Genomic DNA, 21017 nt, shown 5'->3' with positions numbered 1-21017 from the left:
GGTAGGAGAGATAATGAAAGGATGAACGGATGAAAAGAGGCTCAGCCATCTTCCGTGCTGCATTGATCACAAGTCGGTAAGAACTGCATGGTTACCCGGGTGGAATCGTTAACCTCCATTTGTGCCAACAGTTTTCCGTTTATGCTGAAGTTGCAGAAGCGACCCCTCTCATAGTGGATGATGCAGTGACCCTCACTGGACACTGAGATGAGGCGAGGTCGTTTGCACAGCTCGGGCCCCTCTAAGGCCCTAAGCAAGTCTCCTGTGATAGTGTGGACCAGGCACGGGCCCTCTGAAAAGCAAGACAGGAAATGTTTTTTTGAGAACGTACAGCTTTGGTGACCATATAACCCCCCCATGGCCTAAACAAAAGCAGAGGGAGAAAGGATTTGTTTTAGCAATTAAAATCAGGTTCCCTGAAATGCACTAAAGGAAAATGTTCTCCCACCTTGTCAGAGCACAATAAATAAAATTACATTGAAAATAAGAGCTCCTTTTTGTTTGTTGTGTTTCTCCGAGACACGATTCAGCTCAATTTAAAATCAATCAGAGATTTGTACATTTGAAAAATATTTTTTAGGTTCAGCTTCAGAGACATGTCCTTCCTCTTTTCTCAGGACGATCCGTTTTTATTTCTCAAAAGAAAAAGATTTCTATCAACTTTCTGTATTTGATTTTTTTTTTTCTTTCACTGTTTAACTTCCATCAAAAAAGTGCCAAACCTACTAGCATCGCATGTAGGTGGTGCTAGCGGGTGGGAATGACTTCATTTTTCCATTATTTGCTTATGACTTGGCTCCTGATTTCTCAAGAGGAGAATTTACAGGTCTGAATTTTATCATCTCAAATATGGAGATAATAATTCTATAAGATAACTTATTTTTTAATGTTCAGTGTTAAGTCTTTAATATACAATGTAACTAAGAAATCCAAAAGTAAAAATTGCATCCAAAAGTAAAAATTGCATTTACAAAAAGAACATGTGGTAATAGGCCGACCTTTAGCTCCACTGATGACCAATCCCAGCTCTGCACATACAGACACACAAACCACCTCGTGGTCGTGTCCTGTCAGCACGGCTCTGGGGGCGGGGTAATCACCTGGAGGGCACAACAGACCGTCAAACACTGACTGGAGCCCCAACTTACATAACAGAGATGGCTTTGGAACACAGAGACAGCCGAACATTATTTCCACCACACCGCCCACTCACTGTTGTTCGGGTTATCCCCGATAATGTGGTGTCTTCCACTCCAGTACCACAGAAGAAGAGTGGCGTCTCTGGAGCCTGACACGATGTAGCAGTCTCCTCCGATGTAGGATTCTGACCTTGCCAGACACGTCACAACGTCCCAGTGACCAAACACTATCTGAGTCAGCTTCCCTGTGAAGAGGATGGAGGAAGGGAGGTGGATGAAGGAGAAGAAGCCAAACTGTGCCCTCCGGCCACCGCTACTAATGTACAGGGGGGGTCGTCGACTTACTACCACAATTGATTCCGAGGGTTTTGTCGTATGCCGACTCGGTCATTAGTCAGCCAATTAAATTCCCGTAAGTATATTACGCTGCGTCATGATACGGAAAATATCGGAGTAGAAGGAGACCATTTCCTCGCGGTAGACATCGTGGGGGAGATTCGCTCACTTGCTTTCCGGCATGTCATAAAAAACACCTCGTCAACAGACGATGGCGGTCGGAAGCCGACGACCCCCTGTATATGATCATATGAAGGATAGCTTTCCAAATGCCCCTCCATCAATAAACATAAAAGAAAAGAAAAAAAAAGATACAGGAGAGCATCTACTGTTGTTCATGCACGGTAAGACATAAATAATAACACAAATCTACCTGTTTCTGTGGAGTAAACACGGAAGCTCTTGTCCCAGAAGCCACATACCAGGATGTACCGGTTGTCAGCAGTAACTACAAAACAGTGTGTGTTGATCTGGATGCTCTGGTCCACCAGGTCCGTGATCTGACGCTTGTTCACACCAGAGTTGTTTGCTGCACGAGGAGACAGATGTCAGCAGGGTAACGAGGACAAACAAATACAATCTGGTAAACAAATCATCCGAGTCCGTCCCGATCTCTGAAGCCATTAAAGTGTTTAAAGTGTCTGCAGTACATAACGCCCCTGTATATAATGAGATGTAACCCCCCCACCCCACCCCACCCCTGCCCACCAGTGGCCCAGCTGCCGTCATTGTTTGATAATCTCCGGCGTTTTAAATGAACACGCTCTGACCTATGAGAGGGTCCATCTCAATGGGAAGATGGTGAGCCTGTTCTAGGGAGTATCCTGGAGCTCCACGAAGGCCTGAGGGGTGAAAAGGTCAGATGTTATAGCACACACACACACACACATCATTAAGCAGGGAATGATACATCCTAAACTACATCCTCTCCTATGATCAGCCTGGTGGAGTGTTCTCTAATGAAAGCTCTGATGAAGGCTAATGCTACAAGAAGTACATCAATACAAATTACCCTCATGGCCCTCCATAATCAGACTAGCCTGCTGTGCTAATGAGTGCATTCATTCGGTTAAATAATTTTTTTTCAAATTCACATGATCTAATAATTATGAGATTTAATAATTTTCGATTCATTGTAAAATGCCAGAAAATTACAATCTGAAGAAGTTCATTACGCAGAAAAAAGGCTGAAAATCTTCACATTTTAGAAAATGGAATGAGCAACCTTCTGTGTCATAAATGAACAGAAAAAAAATAATATATATATATTATAATATGTTTTTAGTTGATGTACAATAAGTAGAAATTAAAAAACCCAATACTTATTTTATTTTTAACATTTGTCTTTCCACATCCTGCACTGTTCTTGATGGTAGCATAAATGCACATTCATGTAACTTTTCAATCTTATTTCCACGTTTAGTAAAATCCAGCGATTATAACTCTGTAGCAGTAGATGCCACCCTGTCGTCACCTATTGAACAGCCTTCAGCTACAAACGCATACCGACTCACCGACTGTGTTGTGCCAACGATTGACGGCGAACAGCCGGCTGCACGTGACGGTGACGGCTGCTGGTATGCTGAGATGAGGGAGCGTGTTGGCTGCGACGTGAGTGACGGGGGAGTTGGAGGGAAACTTCAGCACCATGATGACATCCTGCTGCATCTGATCCTTAAACATCAGAGGACTCTGGGGAAGGAAACACTGGTGAGAGAGAAAGAGAACGAGCGAGGAGGACAGAGGGGGTTGGGGAACGGAGAGAGGTGGAACCAAAACAGAGGGGAGAGTGGGAGGAGAGGAAAAGGCTGATTAGTGGGAGCACAGGGTCAGAGCAGGTACACACAATGGGGGAGGTGGTGGAGGTGCTGCCTGGAAAGGGTTCAGGATTTTAACCTGAAATGGAGGGTTCGAATGGGGAGGCGCTGAGGCCTCCTTTAGCTGAGGGGAGCAGGGAGAACACTCAGGCTAAAATCAGAGCAGCTCTGCTTTGAAAAAACATCCTCACACTTTTGTCAAAGTCTCCATCTTAACATTGTTGCATATCACTGGGCAATCTAGGCTAGGATAAGCTGTTTGGAGGTTTCAAACATAAAACAGGGATTAACTCTAAGCACAGTATCTCTTCAAAATAAGAACTCAGTACTAAAGTAAAAAATTATCTTCCTGTTTTTTCAAAGGAAAAATAAATCATCAATCTTTAAATAAATAAAAAAACAAGTATACAGTATATTGTTTTGGTTTGTATTTTAGACTGTTTGCTCCTGGTTACATACAGAAATGAATGCAGCTATGAAAGTAAGATTCTTTTTTTTTTAATGGTATTCTCACCAGGTGCATGGCGGAGGAGCGAGGTGGGTGTGGCTCGATCAGCAGCTGGGAGGGGACCTGTCCGCACGCCAGAATCTGGGCCTCAACCACCTACAGTCAGGCAGACAAAGATGGAGATGACATCGGCAAAGATGAGGAAGATTACACGCATCTGAGAAATACTAAAACAAGTCAACATCTTACACACTTGCTTGTTTTACGCGTATGCTTTCCGACAACGGAGAAGTCTGCTTTTTTTTTTTTTATGACTTTATTAGCCCCAAGAGTGATTCGTTGTCATGGAAAAAACGCACCTCCCGCTGCGCAGCATCCACGATGTCCAGGTTGACTGCTCCCTCATAGGATAAGAAGCTGAACACGTTTAGAGCTCGAACTGCTTCTGGACCTCGCTGCTTGTAGCCAAATATTAGATCGATCCACTGGTGAAGCTGGCACGACACAAACTCGCTCTCCAGAGCCTGGTGGATGAAAAAATCGCAAAAGAAGAGAGTCAATAGTGTGTTCAGTCTTTTTCAGATTTTGGAAAAGCATGTTTGAGGCTCTCACCATCCGATTAATGCGGACAAAGTCTTCTGGTTTCTTGGCCCAGGCGGGAAGCTCTATGTCACACACAGGCATGCCGTCGTCACGCACACCGAGCTCATATTCATTGCTGTTGACGAACATCTCAGGCAAGTAGTAGAACTCTGGGATCAGCTCCTAATGGACGGGACGGAAACGGGTCTGTTTGAACAAAATGATCTCCCTTCAGCTCTGAAATGTCGCCCAGCCTCAGCTGGCTGCGCCTCGAGTGTTTGGAACAGTCGCCGTAAGAACCTGTCACAAGCACTGAAAACCGGTCCTGCTTTATTTCTAGAGAAAAGCTTTATTATAGACATGGTCCAGTGTGTGCATTCGTGATTGAATGAATGAATGAATGAATGAATGAATGAGGCTGAGTGTTTGCATGCATGTATGGATGTGTGTTTTTGTGTGCATTTAATTGTCTTCTTGCTTATTTGCTGTTTTTGCTACTTATTTATGCAATTATTTGTTCATTTCATTCCTCTTACATTGCTTTTATAATTATATGCTATGTTATAATTATATTATATGCATGTTTAAAATATTGCAATAAAGTATAAATAAAGTTTTACCTACCGACCTGCTCAATTACTGCAAGAATTGCATTAAACTTTCAATGAAACTCGTCTTTTTTACATTTTTATCCCAGTAAGGTTAAAAGACTTCTTTGACTGATCTGACTCATCCTCTGACTCATCTTGGTTACCTTGACATCAGCCGTGTCCCTTTGGCAGTTCCTCCACGAGCAGCCGATACCAGAGAACGATCTCTCTGGATGGTCAAATTTGTTATCGTTGGCATTGAGGAAGAATGTGGTGAAGGGTTCCTGCGATCACGAGAGGAGACGCACAAATGTGATTTCGGGTCTCTGGCGAGGTTAATGTTTCAAAGTAAGGAGGGCACTTACTATTCTGAGCATCCACGTCAGCGTTGAATGCGCTGTGGAGTAAAGGGTGGTGTAGTGGTGAAGAGGCGTGCCGTCATCGTCCCACGTCTCATAGCGTTCAGCGTAGAATGCGGCTCGCTTTGGATTGAGTGCACCGATTGGCTGGAAGAAACAAGAGGAAAAATAATTAAGTGATAACAAGAATAGGTTGACACCCGTTCATTGAAAGGACCAATTCATATGTTTTCACTTAAAACATTCTCTGATCCTCTGGAAGAGGGGAAAGAAAATGCAGGAATAACATCCGCATCAACGCTATGATTCGCCATATTATGCTATGCTCGGCTATGCTATGAGAACTGTATTATAATTTGTTGCAAAAAAAAAAAACCCATGCATTAAGCGCCCCGGTCTTACCTTGGAGAGGTCTCTGAAGTTTCCGGGCAGGGTGAGATCAAGCTCCTCTGAGTCATAGTTGGTCAAAACCCATGGGAAGATGGGGTACTGGTTCAAATCATTATAGGTCCTCCCTGTCAGGGTAAAAGATTGATGGGAGATGAGACGATATGGATGAAACGGGATCCACTTAAAACAGCCCCATGATGCGTTTAATACGGTCATCAAACAAAGCGTGATTTACGGAGCTGCCGTTTGGCAGGCTTCGAAACCTCACTGCCTAATAAATCAGGCTTGTGCTCAAAGGCTCCTGGTGCGAACAAAGATTAAGTAGCAGACTGGGATTACGATTACGCCGACCTAGGTTGTATGATCGCGTGATGAAAGATGTTCTAACGCTCAAGCTGCTGCTCCCTGGCATTACGTAGAGGCACAGAAACTAAGTTCAACTAGCTGCCGTTCACCTGCACCTGAAAGTCATTGTGGATAAATCTATAAAGATATTTATAGATATTTTATCTTATACAGTATATGAATATATATTTCATATATAATTGCTACATTTATTTGGATTTAAAAAAAAACTATTATGCTGAATGAAATTGAGCTGTTAATCAATAGACACTTAAAATGAGAGAGCCGAAAAATGAAAAAGGCACATCTGCGATTCGGTGCTGCTGTAACACAATTCAATGGTACCTGTCAAAGCAACCCAACGAGGTCACGCCAGTAACATCTTCAAAGCAAATTAGTTTAAAAAAAACTGATTTAGAGCAGAAATAGACAAAGAAGGAAACAGAAAGAAAGAAATAGACACCAATGAAATGTGGTTTGAGCTTGCAAAACGAAGCAACTCATGCCTCAGACACAACTGCTTGACCTCATGACCTCTGACTGGGGCCACAGATTTAGAGGTCGATCCACGGCGGACATGAAAACGCGTGAAATTGAACTGAAAGTGGATTTCACCTGCAATCGTGTTGAGGAACATGAGGTATTCAAAGTTGGAGATCTCTCGCCTCTGCCAGCGCTGAGTCATGTTAGATGACTTGAAGAGCTGACGAGGGGTGGCCAAGGAAATCCGCCTGGGCCACACACACACACACACACACACACACACACACACACACACGCACGGAGTGAATTTCCTCTCAACCCCAGGAAACGTCCCTCAGCTGTGGAGCTGCCGAGTGAACCCTGCACCTACCTGGCCTGCGGTAGGCCGTAACTCGTTCCTACCCCCACCCGGGGGAGACTGTAGACGACCCTCTTCACCGTGGCCTGGTCGGGGAAGTTAAACATCACAGATGCTGGAGAGAGGACATGAACAACATCGTGCGACTCATTTATCATAACAACGTTTACTTGAGAAAAATATTCTGCAAACGAGAGCAAGGACTTTATTCCCAGGGAGATATTTATACACAAGGGAGGGGGGGGGGGGGGGGGGGGGGGTGATGAGTCACACACAGCTTTGTGTTAATAAAGATTTGACCAAAAAACGAGTAGAACAGCTGATCACATTACAACATGTTTGTCTCAGCACAGCTTAATCACAGTACGGGCGACGGAGAAGAAGATCTTATTTCCTATTAGTAAATCAAAAAAAAAAAAAAAGGAGAGACGTACTTCTGTTGGCCATGAAGACCTCGAGTCCGGTGTTCTGCAGCAGGTAGCGTCTGGAGAACACGGCTCGGATCTCGCTGAACATCCATTTGCCGTGCAGACCCTCCGAGTAGGCCAGCACCTGTTCAGAACACACGAGACTTATAAATTACTCCCCGAAGATTTGGGTCAGAGTAGTAGAACATTGTCTAAATCGTTATTCCCATGCAAGAAGAGTAGACGTCTCACCTTAGCATCACTGTTCTTGAATGCGGGATCCTCTTCATCCACCTCAAAGTAGATCTCAGTGGTGGTGATGGACAGAGTGCCTCGAGCCACCACCACCGGCGCCACCAACTGGGCTGGGGTACTTAGAACCACCGGGCCTGGGGAGAGGATACTTGTTTGGCTCTATATTACTGTAGTTTGTCTTATGGAGAGACGATAGTAATTCGTGATCACACAGGACTGTTAAATGACACACACAGTCATTTCATGTTAATTCAGATTTGTTGATTTATTTTCTACTTTGTCTACAGTTGTATCGGGTAGAGCCTGACTGAAATCTGATTTCTGTGCGTTTTTAGTGGATTAAGCCTTAATCTCGAGTCAGATAAATCAGTCCGGTGGTTAGTACAACTGCAAACCTTTCAAATGTCCAACTTGCCTTTGGAGATAAAAAGTCGTGGACGAAAACGTACTAAAAACAAGAGTCATACACAGTTTACTGTACACATTTACTGCAACTTCATGTCTGTGTGTGTGCGTATGTGTGTGTCTTACCAGCAAGATTATCAATCTCTTTTTCCTGCAGCAGGCTGACAGCGTCATCGTCTCCCTCCAGCATCAGCTCCGCCTCTGGGTTTTGCGTGACAACTGATTGGCTGCGGAAATTCTTCTTTGATTTCTGGCCCTCTTCCTCCTCCTCTGTGCCTGTTTAAAATGTTGTTGTTGTTGTTTTGAGTGTCCATACAAGGGCAGTGAGGATGTAAAACAAGGAACCTGATCACGCATAACATGTTTGCGTCAGCAAACTCACTCACCATAGTCCTCCAGAGTTTTGAGCGACACATCGGCGTGAGTGGATCCGAAGGCATTTCGTACAAATCTCCGTCGCCTCCTCAAGTCGTCCTCCCAGTAGTCAAGGCGCCAGAAGTCATGCAGTTGGCTGGAGACATAAAGGAGGTGGAGGATTTCACCAGTGTCAAGTCAAAGGATGATGTTCATTTCAGGGACGCTTGGAAATTCCAAAACAATTTTCCAACATTGAAAGGGTTCTTCTTCATTAGGATAAAGAATAAGAATTTGATAAACAATAAATTCCAACACCAATGACTAAACCATTAATCTGACTTGTGTGCACTTGAAAGTCAAGTGTGATTGGCATAATCATTCTGCTAATGTGAACACATTTTAAAAATACCACAGTGGGGCCAAGTATTCAGATCCAATTTGATTTTAATTAGTTTTTATCCGAGTGCAAAATGTGTTTATTAACAACATGCACACTGCAGCATGCTCTGTGCTTAATCAACAGTGACAGGAAGATGACAGACTTCAGATGTTACATGTCCTCAGCTTAGCTCAAAGCCTGAAGGCTGATCTGGATGACAAGCAATCATTGATTTAAAGTGAGTGTGTCAGCGTGTTTAACACTGAGATGATGTTATGATGCAGCTGTCGCTGATTTATTAGACAACTTGTGTTAAATAACACTTGATTTCTTCATATATCCTCCATATTATTGTGTTTATTTGCTTTTATTTCATTTGTTTCATGTTCCATACTGACTTTATCCTCGGTAGAAGCTGATGATTTAACTGCATTTCACACAAAAAAGGCAATAACATATAGTGATAATGTGCTATGGTGATATGGAGCACAATTAATGTATGGTGCCTTAATAATCACATACTAATACAAGTTTCTAATTATATCCAAGAAACATTCCACGTGTAATATTACATTCTCACATAATATGAAGGCCTTACAGGGACTAATTTGACACACATCTCCTTGTCTTCCGCTGCTCACCTCTGTGACATCGCCCCCCAGGCCCCGTGTTTATTAGTCAGGATGTTGAGGATCTTTTGTTTCAGCTGGTTGGCAGTCACATGATCTCTGTGCTTAGCAGCGCTGATGAGGTGATCGCACATTTTCTCCTCCTCCCTCCGGTCGGCAGCGTACTGGGCACAGTTTGACTGGAAAAAGACAGGATGAAACGGCTTTCATGCCAGAGACGAGATGCTCATGGTGACAGCTGCTATACAGTACAGCAGACTTCTGTAGAGGAACCTCAATTAAAACTCCTAATGATTATACCCGATAATAATTTTGGATTAGTAATGCAGTCATGCTGGTGGCTACAGCTGGACTGACAAATCTTTATTTAATTAAATTATTTGAAACATATTATTGAATTATTGAACCAATTTAGACATTTCTCCCTGAAATGTAATGGAATTTACCGGTAAGTAGAAATGTGCCAAAAATATAAGAACTCAATGAAAATACCTTCAATTTGTACAATACTTGTACACATAATTTCTTTTGGTGTAAATGCCGCCAGTAATGAGAAAGAAATGACATTACTAAGTGAGCATTTCTCAGTTGTCCAGGTCATGGTAGAACTCCGAGAACAATATTCTTGGATGAGAGGCAAAATGTCTTCAATTATTTTCTGACAAACAAGCAGACCAAGTGATCGTTGGACCGGAGGACACTGAGGGGTCTCTTACTGCTCTTAGAATATTTACACTAATTAAAATCAAATTCTGGATGAGAACAAAAAAATCACCCAAGAAACAAGTAAGGAATGAAAATCCCAAAAATGTGTTTGTGATTATAAGTAACAGCACATAGCATTAGTTATTAGCTACACCCAATAGCTTTAAAAGCATCACAACAAATATCATATGGCATTTTTTTGTTTGTTTTTACCTCAAATTCAGCGTGTTTGTGTACATCCTCTGCCCTCTGTCTGTTCAGGATGAACTCGGCTTCATTGGCCACTCGTACAATATGATCCTTCATGGCGTGGCACAGAAGTCTGGTAGGAGAGGGAGAGACATAATCTAATATATATTTTGAGGGAAGTGAACGAGGGAGACAAACACCGTGGGCATTCGCAGCACTTCTGTGGCGAGGAGGCTGTCCTCATTTAAAGGGTAGGCAGACAAACGAACCTCAGTACGGCTAATTTAAACCCACGCACCAATGAAGAGGTTGGGGTGAGAAATAAAGAACTTGATTAAAGGCACTGGAAATGGACCAACCCGACGTAACTGCAAACTTAATTGCAGTTTAATGATCTGATTTGCTGCTAAACACACATGACACCATGCACTTATCCTGGCATGGTTCTCATTAGAGCTTGGTCATGCCCATTAGTTCTTAGGCACTAATAACAGAGTTGGGGCTTATGCGTGAATCAGGGGGAATTATGTTGCGTGAAAGTTAAGCCTCTGTGATGGATTACCTCCCCTCGTTGATGAGCTCGATGAAGGCCAGTCCGGCGTTCTTCTGAATGGAGTTTTGCCACTCCTAAGAGGAGACATCAAAATGAATACAGTATTAAACCACTGGATGTGTCTGTGTTTGCTGATATAATGATGTATCTACGGACTAGATATGCAAGTCCGTTAATTAATAAATATCTGTTTTTGACTCAAATAATTGAAAAAAAAATATATATATACTGCACTTACTCACTTAATTCAATAGTACCAGACAACTTTATCGCCTACAATGGCCTCAGCTGTGTGTGGTTATGAGAATAATGACCAAACTGCTGCTCATATTTCTATGGTCTATGATCATCCAATCCTATTTCACGCAGTCAGGTTTGGGATGAAGGGACATCTTTAGAGCTTCCTGATGCTAATGCATCCCTCGAAGAGTAAATATCCTGTTTGTTTGTGCATATGAGAGTGAGGACTTTTGAGCATGAATGCTGCTGAAAGCCTCAAACTATCCGCGCTCCATTAGCTCTTAAGGCTGTTAAGCAGCTCCTGTTACATCCCCCCCACATCCAGAGGATCAATATCCAGGCTTGGGTTTGCTCTCCGAGGCCGCTAATGGCAGACAGGGCCGGAGACACTGGTAATACTATACATGCTGACGAGCAGCCAGCCAGGGGTAAAGCGGAGGGAGTGGTGAGAGGAAGGGGCAGAGAGGAAGGAGAAGGGGCAGTAGATGGAGGCTGTTGCTACTGGATGACTGGAGTAAAAATGGAGCAGAAAACACGGAGCAGGAAAGAAGAGCTGAGAAAAAGATGAGTAGGAGAATGCCTATAGCGAGCCCAACAAGGAGGAAAAGAAACTTCATAATACAAAAGAAAAGAGCACCAGCGATCGCCGACGCCACCTGGAGAACGACCTGCAGAAGTAAGTCCCGCTCTATTGCAGCTCTAGCTTTGAGTGTTATTCAGTAAATACAGAATATAGATATGAGCCAGATAGTCTATGTGAAAAATACTGATACCCTCATGATGTCATTTGCTTAGTGGAATGCAAAATATTAAAATAAATGTTTCACATGCATATGTAGAGTAAAATCTGTGTTGCTATGATGCACAAACGCTGATATTGAATTACATCTGCAATGCGCTCATTCCAAAGTTAACCGTGCCTCATAGGGCAGATCAATAATTCCAGAGCTCCCTGTGTGCAGCTGACTTTTACAGCCGTTATTAGGCGCCTAAGGCACATGTTCAGGATGAAATAGAGAGGAGACAATTTAAGGGCACGCTGTGTGATGACAGCAAACAGAGGAACGAGGAGTAGAGGTGAAGGGTGACCAACCTGAGAGCAGAGCAGCATTACGAGCTCCACCACCGACGTGCTGGACTTCATGCACACTAGACCTGCAGTGCAAGGACACACACAACACGGTCAGGTGCTATACCTTTACCGCACTGACAAACACGCCACAGATATAGCTAAGACGACATCGTAGTGCAGTGGCTTCTGCTGTTAGGCACAGTCGTCACAACCATGTTCATAAAAAAAAGCATGCCACAGTTCAGACAGGGGCGACAGACAAAGAGAAGAAGATAAGGAAGGAGAGAGGAGGGAAGGACAAGAAGGTGAAGAGAGAGGGAGAGCGACATTGAGACGGTGGATCACGAAAACAGGACGCCAGGAAGCAGGTGGGCAGAGGAGACAAACAGAACTGAAACTCAACATATCTGATTTAACCATGACGTCATCTAAATAGCTGTTTAAAAGCAGCGTCAAATCCTGACATGAGAAAAGCAGCCAACTAAAAGACACGCATCGCTCTCACTTGTCAGCACATCCACTCATTCACCCACTCACTCCTTCCACGCTCACTAGTTGTCACACGCATCGCAGTGAGGGACAGTGAATGGGGAGACTCCACAGAGAGACGCCAGTTAGAGAAAAGGAGCCGTGTACAGCACCTGTACCTTCAATGAGCAGTTCCTGCCCATGGCTACCCAGCAGCGTCCTGGACAGGAAGGGGGCAAAGTCCACAAAAATCTCCCTCAGCAGGGGGGCCACCTTCTCCAGAGCGCGCTCGAGCTTGGTGGTGATGCTGCAGAGGGTGGCAGGTGAGATAGAGAGATGAAGATAACAGGAAGGAAGATAAGGGAAGGAAAATAATGACGAGGGAAGAAGAGATTACATGAGGGGATGAGGTATACGTGCAAAGAAATGAGTCGGGACATAAAAAAAAAAAAAGGATGCACATGCGGAATTCAGGGGAGGAAAAGGGAAGGGCAAGAAGAAAGAATTTAAAATGAAAGGATATAAAAATGTCTCAAATGGACACAGAAGAAAAAAATCCAACATCGTGGGGAATGTTATGACGGTTTAATATGGAAGCACGAGGCCTGGGTTAGTGGGGCTAATGGTGACACTAGTTTTAGGGCTAATCGCTGAATGAATCGAGGGATGAGCGAAGCCAGATGGGAAATAAAAGACAAAACTGCCCTTATTTCAAACTGCAGGTAAATACAGTGTATGTAATGCACATTCATATTGCAGAAGCTACACATTTTCATATGAGGGTCTTGTGTGTAGAGGTGCAGGTGAATTGCAGAGTGGAACACTTCTCTGTTTTGTGTTTGGTTTAGAAATGGAGAAAAAAAAGTCAGTGGGAGAGCAGCAAAGCAGGCTAAACGATGGACCCACAATGGCAGTGAGGTGTGTTAACAATGCTGACCTGAGCCTCGAGTGTTCACAAATCAGCTCTTTGTATTCAGTGTGTTCAATGGAAGGCATTTCTCAATATAGAGTGAAGTCTAAAAAGACGTTCTGACTCAGGTCTGAAGTGGTTAGTGTGAGCAGAGAAAGACTTCGGAGTGGCTGGGAGTGGCAGAGGGTGTGTGTGGTGGTGGGGCAAGGGGGGGGGGGTGAGTTGGGCGGTGGTAGGACAGGTAAGTCACTTCTTGCCTAAAACACTGTCCTGCATCTCGGGGAGCTGCCTGGAAGCCTGCCAGAGAGCTAAAAGACTTGAGCTCAGGGGGCGTCTGACCGCTGCGCAGCGCACACTGCGCCACCTCACAATAGGCACTGCAATACAAACCACACACACAATAATACAAACACACACTTAACAGAGATGCACGCTGATTAAGGAGCACATGAGCACACGCTCACCACTCGCATGCGTGTGGACTTTTAGAAGCACACGGCACTGCAAAGATCATGTATGGAGAGAGAGAGAGAGAGAGAGAGAGAGCACATCGACACAAACGTCTACAGAACTGTTACAGTTATGGTTCCTCATCACGAATCGTCTCACACCACAGATCATCTTATGCTACTGGAGTGTCAGAGGCCTACACAGAGGATGGAAACACAATTCAAACATGTTTATGACATTTCAATTGACAAGTCTTTCACTTCTGAAATCTATCAGGAGTATTGATATTATACTCTTCGGTACATTTGAGCATTAAAACAGTGTTGGCATGTCAGGGATGAAGAGTGGGATGTGTGGGCAGTATGCACGTGTGCGAGTTACCATGGATTCAGAGCCACGTGATCACCATCTTGATTTAAATGGGATGATGTCAGCGTGACAGAGGAATGTCAGCACTGGTCCCGTATCCTTTTTATGGCTGATGATGTGGAACTAAAATATTTGTGGCTTTTGATTTCTGGTCATTTGTCACTGAGCTCAACAGCAGTTCAAGTATTAAACCGTGTTGAATCATTCTAACTCAGCCATCTGAGCCTCAGAAGACATGTGCCTGCACCCCAGTGTCCATCAGTGTCCTGCTAGTGTGTGAGGGGTTTGGGGAGGATGAAGACCTACGTGTAAAGTGAAAGAGGGACAAAGTTGGAAAAAGCAACAACAGGCATTCAAGAAAAAAAAGCCAAATCAAAAGGAGGAAAAAAGAAAGAATGAGAGGAAAGTGACTGCTTGAAGAGATAACAAGCTCTGTTGGGCTCAGGGCACTAACCTCATGTTCTCCATAGTATCTTCTGGCATGGGAGCCACCGTCTGCACCGCGGGTAGATTCTTACTAGTCGCACCATTAACGAATGAGGAAGAAGAGGAGGAGGAGGAGGAGCCAGAGTCTGTGGCACCTAGACGGCCAGGAGGGAGAGTGATGAAAGAAGACGTGCGATATTGCCATGAATGAGCCATGGCCGAGTTTAAGCGTGCAGGATAATAGCACAAGAAACAAATTAAGGAACCGCTCAGCTGTGTTCAAATTCAATTTGTATAGAATTTACTGGGACAGACTGCTCCTTGTCTTCTGCTAATGGTCCCAGTTTGTGAGAACAGCAATGAAATCAATACACACGATCCTTCCCGGGGAACAAATCCGTTTTTTTATCCATTATGTACGTTTGATGCAGCACAAGTTGTCAGATTCGGCCGGATCTTATCTCATGATCCAGTTAATTCTTATGTTGTTATCCTGTATGTTATATATTTTTCCTAATGTCATTCTGGATCCGATCCAGATGAAATCCGGTGGTGAGATAGAGGCCCCCACCCTATATGATTGTGTCAAATTCCATAAACATCCGTCAATAATCAACAGAGATATTGAGGAACAAAATTTTGAACCGCTGCAATGTTACTGAAAATTTCAAAGCTATCCAGAATCCAGGATCTCTTCTAGATCATCTATTCCTGATAACATTCCCAACATTTCATCCAGACCCATCCAGAACGTTTTGAGTTATCTTGCTAACAAACAGACGGACAGACAAACAAACACCGGCAAAAATCAGTACACAAATCTACTGCATGTGGTTAAAAAAAAATCAAAAACATTTGTATTCCGGCATGGTGGCGCAGGATCAAATCCAACTTGGAGCCTTTCTGCGAGGTGTTTGCATTTTCTCCCGGCTTCCTTTCACTTCCAAAAACAGGTGAACTGGTTAAACTAAATTGTCTGCAGGTGTGAGTGTGTGTGGCCTTGTAATGGACTGGCGGCTTGTCCAGGGTGTACCCCGCCTCCAGCCCATAGACTACTAGGATAGGCTCCAGCAATACCCATGACCCTGATTTAGGATGACGCGATCAGAGCAATGAATGAATGAAAACGTGTATATTTAGAAAATGAAAGACAGACATGTGCATCTGTTTATGTCTCACCTGTGGTGTTGATCATGCTTTTAGGTGTTGCTGTTGCCGCAGCAAAAATGTTTGGCGTGCTGCCAGCAGTGACTGCTCCACCAGTGGTCGGTGTGCCCACTGTGTTGACTGACAGGCTACCAGGCGGTGGCTTTTTGACTGGAACCACAACGCTCCTGCAAGAGAAGGGCCGCATCAGTCAACCGGCTTGATTCATGGTGTAGACAAACCAGAGGTGAATATAGAGCCATCTGTGGACGACTACGCATCTCTTCAATCAATAGCTCTGCTCTCAAGGTTGCCACAGGGCAGAATCAAGGATAAGAGGCATGTGATGCATGGAGGTCGCAAGCAGATCATGACTCAGCAGAAAATCGATACGGTAACGGAGAGGAAAATCTGTGCCTGCGTGGAAATCGATATCTTGGCCTGCCCAGGGAATTCAATATTCAGCAATATATATCCAAGATATTGATCAGATATGACACTCTGGAAAAAATAAAGTGCATGGGCATTATATTGTTATATATTTAAATACCAAATTGTGAAAGTCAATGAATATCAATGCAACAAACTGCTATTAAGCCATAGTGCTCAGCATTTTTTTTATGCTTTTCTTATGTTTTATTTTATATCAAAACAATTGAAAGCAACAGCTTGACTGCAGTAAGTTGTAATTAAACGGCTGTAAATATTGAAACGCCATTGTCTTGATACAAATCCATTTCTAAGCAACAGCATTTATAAATCCATGCAGAAATTTGACAAATAATCACATAATAATACACATCAAGAAAAAAAAATAAATAAATCCCCCAGGAAATATTATTCATTGATGAGTGTCAGGCTGCAATGATCCTGCTTTTCTGCCCTTTTGTAGGCAAAGCACTGAACTGCTACTGACCTGTCGAAGGAGTGGAACTGCATGGGCAGCATGGGGTGTGTCTTCAGGGCGGGGTCTGGATGGTAGGGGGTCGGCCCAGATTCCTGTCCCAACTCCCCGCCGTCAACTGGAGCTGCCACCAAACTCTTCAGGATCTCCTGCATGTCAGGGAAAACAAACGCCTCAGGATACAGCAGATTTGAGTTCAATGGATTGAATATGTTTTGCCATTTTTCCATCTCTTAAAATTGAACCATAAAATTGCTCATGTTATGCTTTGCTAAACATATTTTCCTGGAGTAGAATATGAATTTAAATGAGTACGAAAGATGTGCATGTTTTAACAATACCTTATTCCCTTCACTGAGAGAAGGCTAGCTCAAACCTAAAACCCCTGATGCTCCCTGATCCTCTGCACCGTATTTAACAGCGTTCAAGGACTCCTCAATAGTACAGAGTAAATGTACTTCCTGACCTAAACATATTTCTCATCTCTAGGAGATGCGCAGACATACCAAAATACACACAAAATAATGCATGCAGACATGCTCCTTGTACGCAGACAGAAATCCAATTACTAGGAGGCTAGTCATGGTGTCGCTCAGTCCCACCTTGACATTGATGCCTTTGTTTGCTTGGCTGATGCTGGAGATAGATGAAGGTGGGGCTTGGCTGGAATTGGGGTTGGAACTGGGGTTGTGGGGAGAATCCAGGAGACTCTCCTGAGACCTCCTGACATCCGACAGGCTACATAACAGATCCGTCCCGCCTATCCCACCTCCACCTACTCCTCCCAAATCTCTGTCTCTGTCTGTCTCTCTCCCCACCAGGCCAAGGCCGAGCCCCAAACCCATCTCTGAGCCATTCAGAGATCCGGCCACATGGCCCTCCTCTCCGATGCCTGAATCCGTGTGGGGGAGGCCGCCCCGGGGAGAGTCGTCCACAGGGGTGGGGGTCTGCTTGTCGCGGTCAGAGAATGGTGTGGATGGGTGCTCTGGAAGAAAGGAATAAAGAATTCAATGAAATGAAAGGAAACATGACACATAAACTGAACTTCTAGCATGTTGTCCATCTTCAAAGTATCATTTTCAGCCCCTTTCTCTCTGTTTGAAGCTTTTATTTCTCCATCAAATAACATCCTTCCCATTTTCTCCGCTTTCCCTTTTCTTGAAGAAGGTCACGTTATTGGTTTGAGAAAAATGAAACAATGTCACCACTGAGACGAAACAATACTGAGAATATTACAGCAAAAGAAAAACCAGACCTGTACTGGTTGGGGAGTTGATCTCGTGGCGGATGCTTCTCCCCGACAGACTGGTGGTTCTGCCAATCTCTCGTTGGGGTTCCAAAATGTCCCGGTACTTAGATACCATGAGAACTGAGATAAAGTAGACGACTGCCAGAGCTAGAAACTGAGCCTGCTTACTGTCATCCTGACACAAAATACCACACACACACATAAAAATATTAGAAATTGTAACAAACATCGATACCCTATAGTAAAAAATACACGCAAACACATGCTCACCACATCTCTGAACACCACAGCTCGTAGACGATTGATGTCTACATCCTGCAGGAGTCTGTCTGGATCCTGCTTAATATGGAAAACAGATGTCATACATTTTTATGTGTCTGTGTCAGATTTTAATTGGTGTGTGTGTGTGTGTGGAATGCATTTACACAGAGTGTATATGTGTGTGTGTTGTACCTTGCTGGTGGTGGATGCACTATGAAGACTGTCCTGCGATTTGCTGCTGGTTAAGGAGGACTTGCAGCTCCGATCTCTCTGCCTCTGCCTGCACTCCAGACAATTCCTCACTGCCACGCAACAAACTGATGAAGAGGAGACAGGAACAGTAAGATTCGGGTGCTGAAGAGAGCTTTTTATTTCTCATCACATTTCATCCCTGAAAACAAAAAACAACCAAAGTAAATATCAATCCTCCCAATTGTTCAGTGATGTTTGTTTTATAGATCATTTGATCACGCACAAATGGACATTTTGATTTTAAGCAGCGTTAACTGATCCAGATTGATGGAGAGATCAGATACCTGCCTTTTCTCAAATATATAGGAATTGGATGTCCCTTTAACTGTGTTGCTAAAATCACCTCCCCCCCCAAAAAAATATCTCTTTCCAGAATTCATGACCTCGTTTCTGAAGTTAATTCTCAGATGCAATGATGGGTTTTATAGTGACTATTTTCCTTATGTAACAAAATGCAGCTGGTATAACTTAGTTTCACAGAAAAAAATAATAATTATGTGAATCTTCCAACGAAGTTGGAATTCCTAGCAACTGGGTCATGATCTGTGGAAAGAGACATCTTTTTTGTGCTTTGTTCGACACAGCTGCAGGTAAGACACAACACACCCACACACACCCACACACACACACACATTGTATGTTAGACACCTGGCTCTCACACCCATAGGAACCTTTATGACCTTAAATTCTAAATTCAGAGGCATTCATATGGAATCGCTCCCCCCTGCTACACATATAGCAGCTTCCACTCTTCTGGGAAGGCCTTCTACAAGATTTTAGAGAATGTGTGTGGGAAACGTTTGACCATACAGTATATGCAGAAGAGCATTTGTGTGGTTAGACAATGATGTTGGGTGAGAAAAGCTTGCTCATAGTCTCCATTCCAGTTCAAGCCAAAGGCATTCAGTGGGGTGGAGGTCAGCGATCCGTGCAGGCCAGTAAAGTTCTTCCGCTTCCACGCAAACTCAAACAACAAACCACGTCTTTATAGGCTTTGTTTTGTGTAGGTGGGGCATAGTCAGAACAGAACTCAACGGATCCCACAACGCTGAAGGCACACAATTGTAAATTCGGTAGAACTAACGAGCCTAACCCGAGATGTGAAAAACAACCTCCCAAATACTTGCATAAAATAGTCGGTTTTATTTTGGTGTGAACCTGAACTGTGCATTTGACAAATCCAGGGACAATAATATGAATGAAGGAACATGAAGGGCAAAAAACGACTTCACAAACCCTTGTTACAACCTTGTCTAACAGGAGCGCACAAAAAAATTTAAAGGTGGACTTAAATAATAATTAAATGCTGAAAAAACCAAAGATTCAAAATATATTTTGAATGTATGCATATCAATTGGCCTTTCCGTAAACACACCCACATGACTTAGTAGACCAATCATGATGCTACACGTCACGTCTGGGCGCCACGTGCATGTGTACATGTTCGATTCCTCAGACAAACAAGCCTAGCAGCGCTTTGATTACCGGTAGCGTGTCATCCAAAGCCTAAGAACTAATCAAAAATGGTGAAGCATTGCAGTCACGGCTTGTGTAACCATGACGACCGGTACCCAGAACGACTGGAAGGAGGTATCCGGTTTATTACCTTCCCTAAACCGACAAACAACTATGAGAAATGTCCGCGCTGGATAAAGCTGTAGAAGAACACACGACCGGTTGAAGCCAATAAAAAAGTGAAATGAAAAACATAAATAAAAAAAACGTGCCATCTATGCGGGAATGAACAACCGCTAAAGTGACATAGAGAATCATATGGCAAACCAATTCTAGGACATCTTGAACATTATTTCTTAACCTCCTTCAACAAGAATCCAATAGTTCAGTCCTGATAATCAAATTAACAGAAAGTTCATCCCCAACTTGTCACCAAGTCATCGATTTAGAAAAAACAAAAGGTCAACGTGAGGCCCTGTAACTTTTTTCTATTTATGTAATTGGAATTTTGTACTGAGTTTTACACAACAAAAATACGAGACATTACATTTTACAATTCAACAAAAGACTGAAACAAAAACACTGGTTTTGTGTCAGCCTTGGTCAATAAGAGCACGAAGATCTTAAAACTGAATACATCAAAGTGGCACACACCCAGACGGAGGCACTGCCTCATCAGTCCTCCTGACGACATGTTCTTCTCCGCTTCAATTTCGCTAAAGTTTAGAGAGCTGGCAAACACCAGAACGTCCACCATGGACATGAGACGAGACAGGAACGTGACCGCCGTCTCCGAGGACATACCCTGCGTCGCCTCGATGTTCTCCAGCTCCGTCTGGGGAGGGAGGAGAAGTACAAACACACGCTTGCTGGTTATTAACTGAGACACCAGCTTGTAAACAATGGCGAACTGGATCCTCTCCCACTGGGCTTTTGGAAAGGTGCTGAAATACTGTAATATACTCTTTTAAACCACATAAGCAACCTATAGAAAGCGCAAGGAGCTGGGTCACACCGACAGAAAAACAGGAAAAAGCAACTCGTCATGCTGGGAAGGTGAAAATATATACGTCTATTATCAAACCTGAC

The 21017-nt window shown here is 43.6% G+C and overlaps 1 protein-coding gene across 1 annotated transcript in view; it reads right to left on the bottom strand.

The window, feature by feature from the left end:
* Positions 1 to 21017, bottom strand: part of nbeaa (neurobeachin a) — a 70576-nt gene that overhangs the window by 449 nt on the left and 49110 nt on the right. Inside the window, 31 exon segments of the mRNA XM_068744861.1 lie at positions 96 to 292; positions 999 to 1100; positions 1214 to 1384; positions 1849 to 2004; positions 2246 to 2317; positions 2990 to 3182; positions 3807 to 3896; positions 4100 to 4264; positions 4353 to 4505; positions 5077 to 5196; positions 5278 to 5418; positions 5674 to 5786; positions 6622 to 6737; positions 6860 to 6962; positions 7282 to 7399; positions 7507 to 7643; positions 8041 to 8179; positions 8293 to 8425; positions 9292 to 9458; positions 10198 to 10306; positions 10736 to 10800; positions 12060 to 12121; positions 12680 to 12813; positions 13674 to 13793; positions 14690 to 14816; positions 15841 to 15995; positions 16724 to 16860; positions 17314 to 17696; positions 17967 to 18135; positions 18231 to 18538; positions 20583 to 20763. Of these exon segments, the coding sequence (XP_068600962.1) occupies positions 96 to 292; positions 999 to 1100; positions 1214 to 1384; positions 1849 to 2004; positions 2246 to 2317; positions 2990 to 3182; positions 3807 to 3896; positions 4100 to 4264; positions 4353 to 4505; positions 5077 to 5196; positions 5278 to 5418; positions 5674 to 5786; positions 6622 to 6737; positions 6860 to 6962; positions 7282 to 7399; positions 7507 to 7643; positions 8041 to 8179; positions 8293 to 8425; positions 9292 to 9458; positions 10198 to 10306; positions 10736 to 10800; positions 12060 to 12121; positions 12680 to 12813; positions 13674 to 13793; positions 14690 to 14816; positions 15841 to 15995; positions 16724 to 16860; positions 17314 to 17696; positions 17967 to 18135; positions 18231 to 18538; positions 20583 to 20763 (4536 nt within the window).

Source organism: Brachionichthys hirsutus, chromosome 10 (genome assembly GCF_040956055.1).
Source record: "Brachionichthys hirsutus isolate HB-005 chromosome 10, CSIRO-AGI_Bhir_v1, whole genome shotgun sequence".
NCBI lineage: Eukaryota > Metazoa > Chordata > Actinopteri > Lophiiformes > Brachionichthyidae > Brachionichthys > Brachionichthys hirsutus.
Note: the sequence above shows the minus strand (reverse complement) of the source record. Positions and strands in the feature narration are given on the sequence as shown.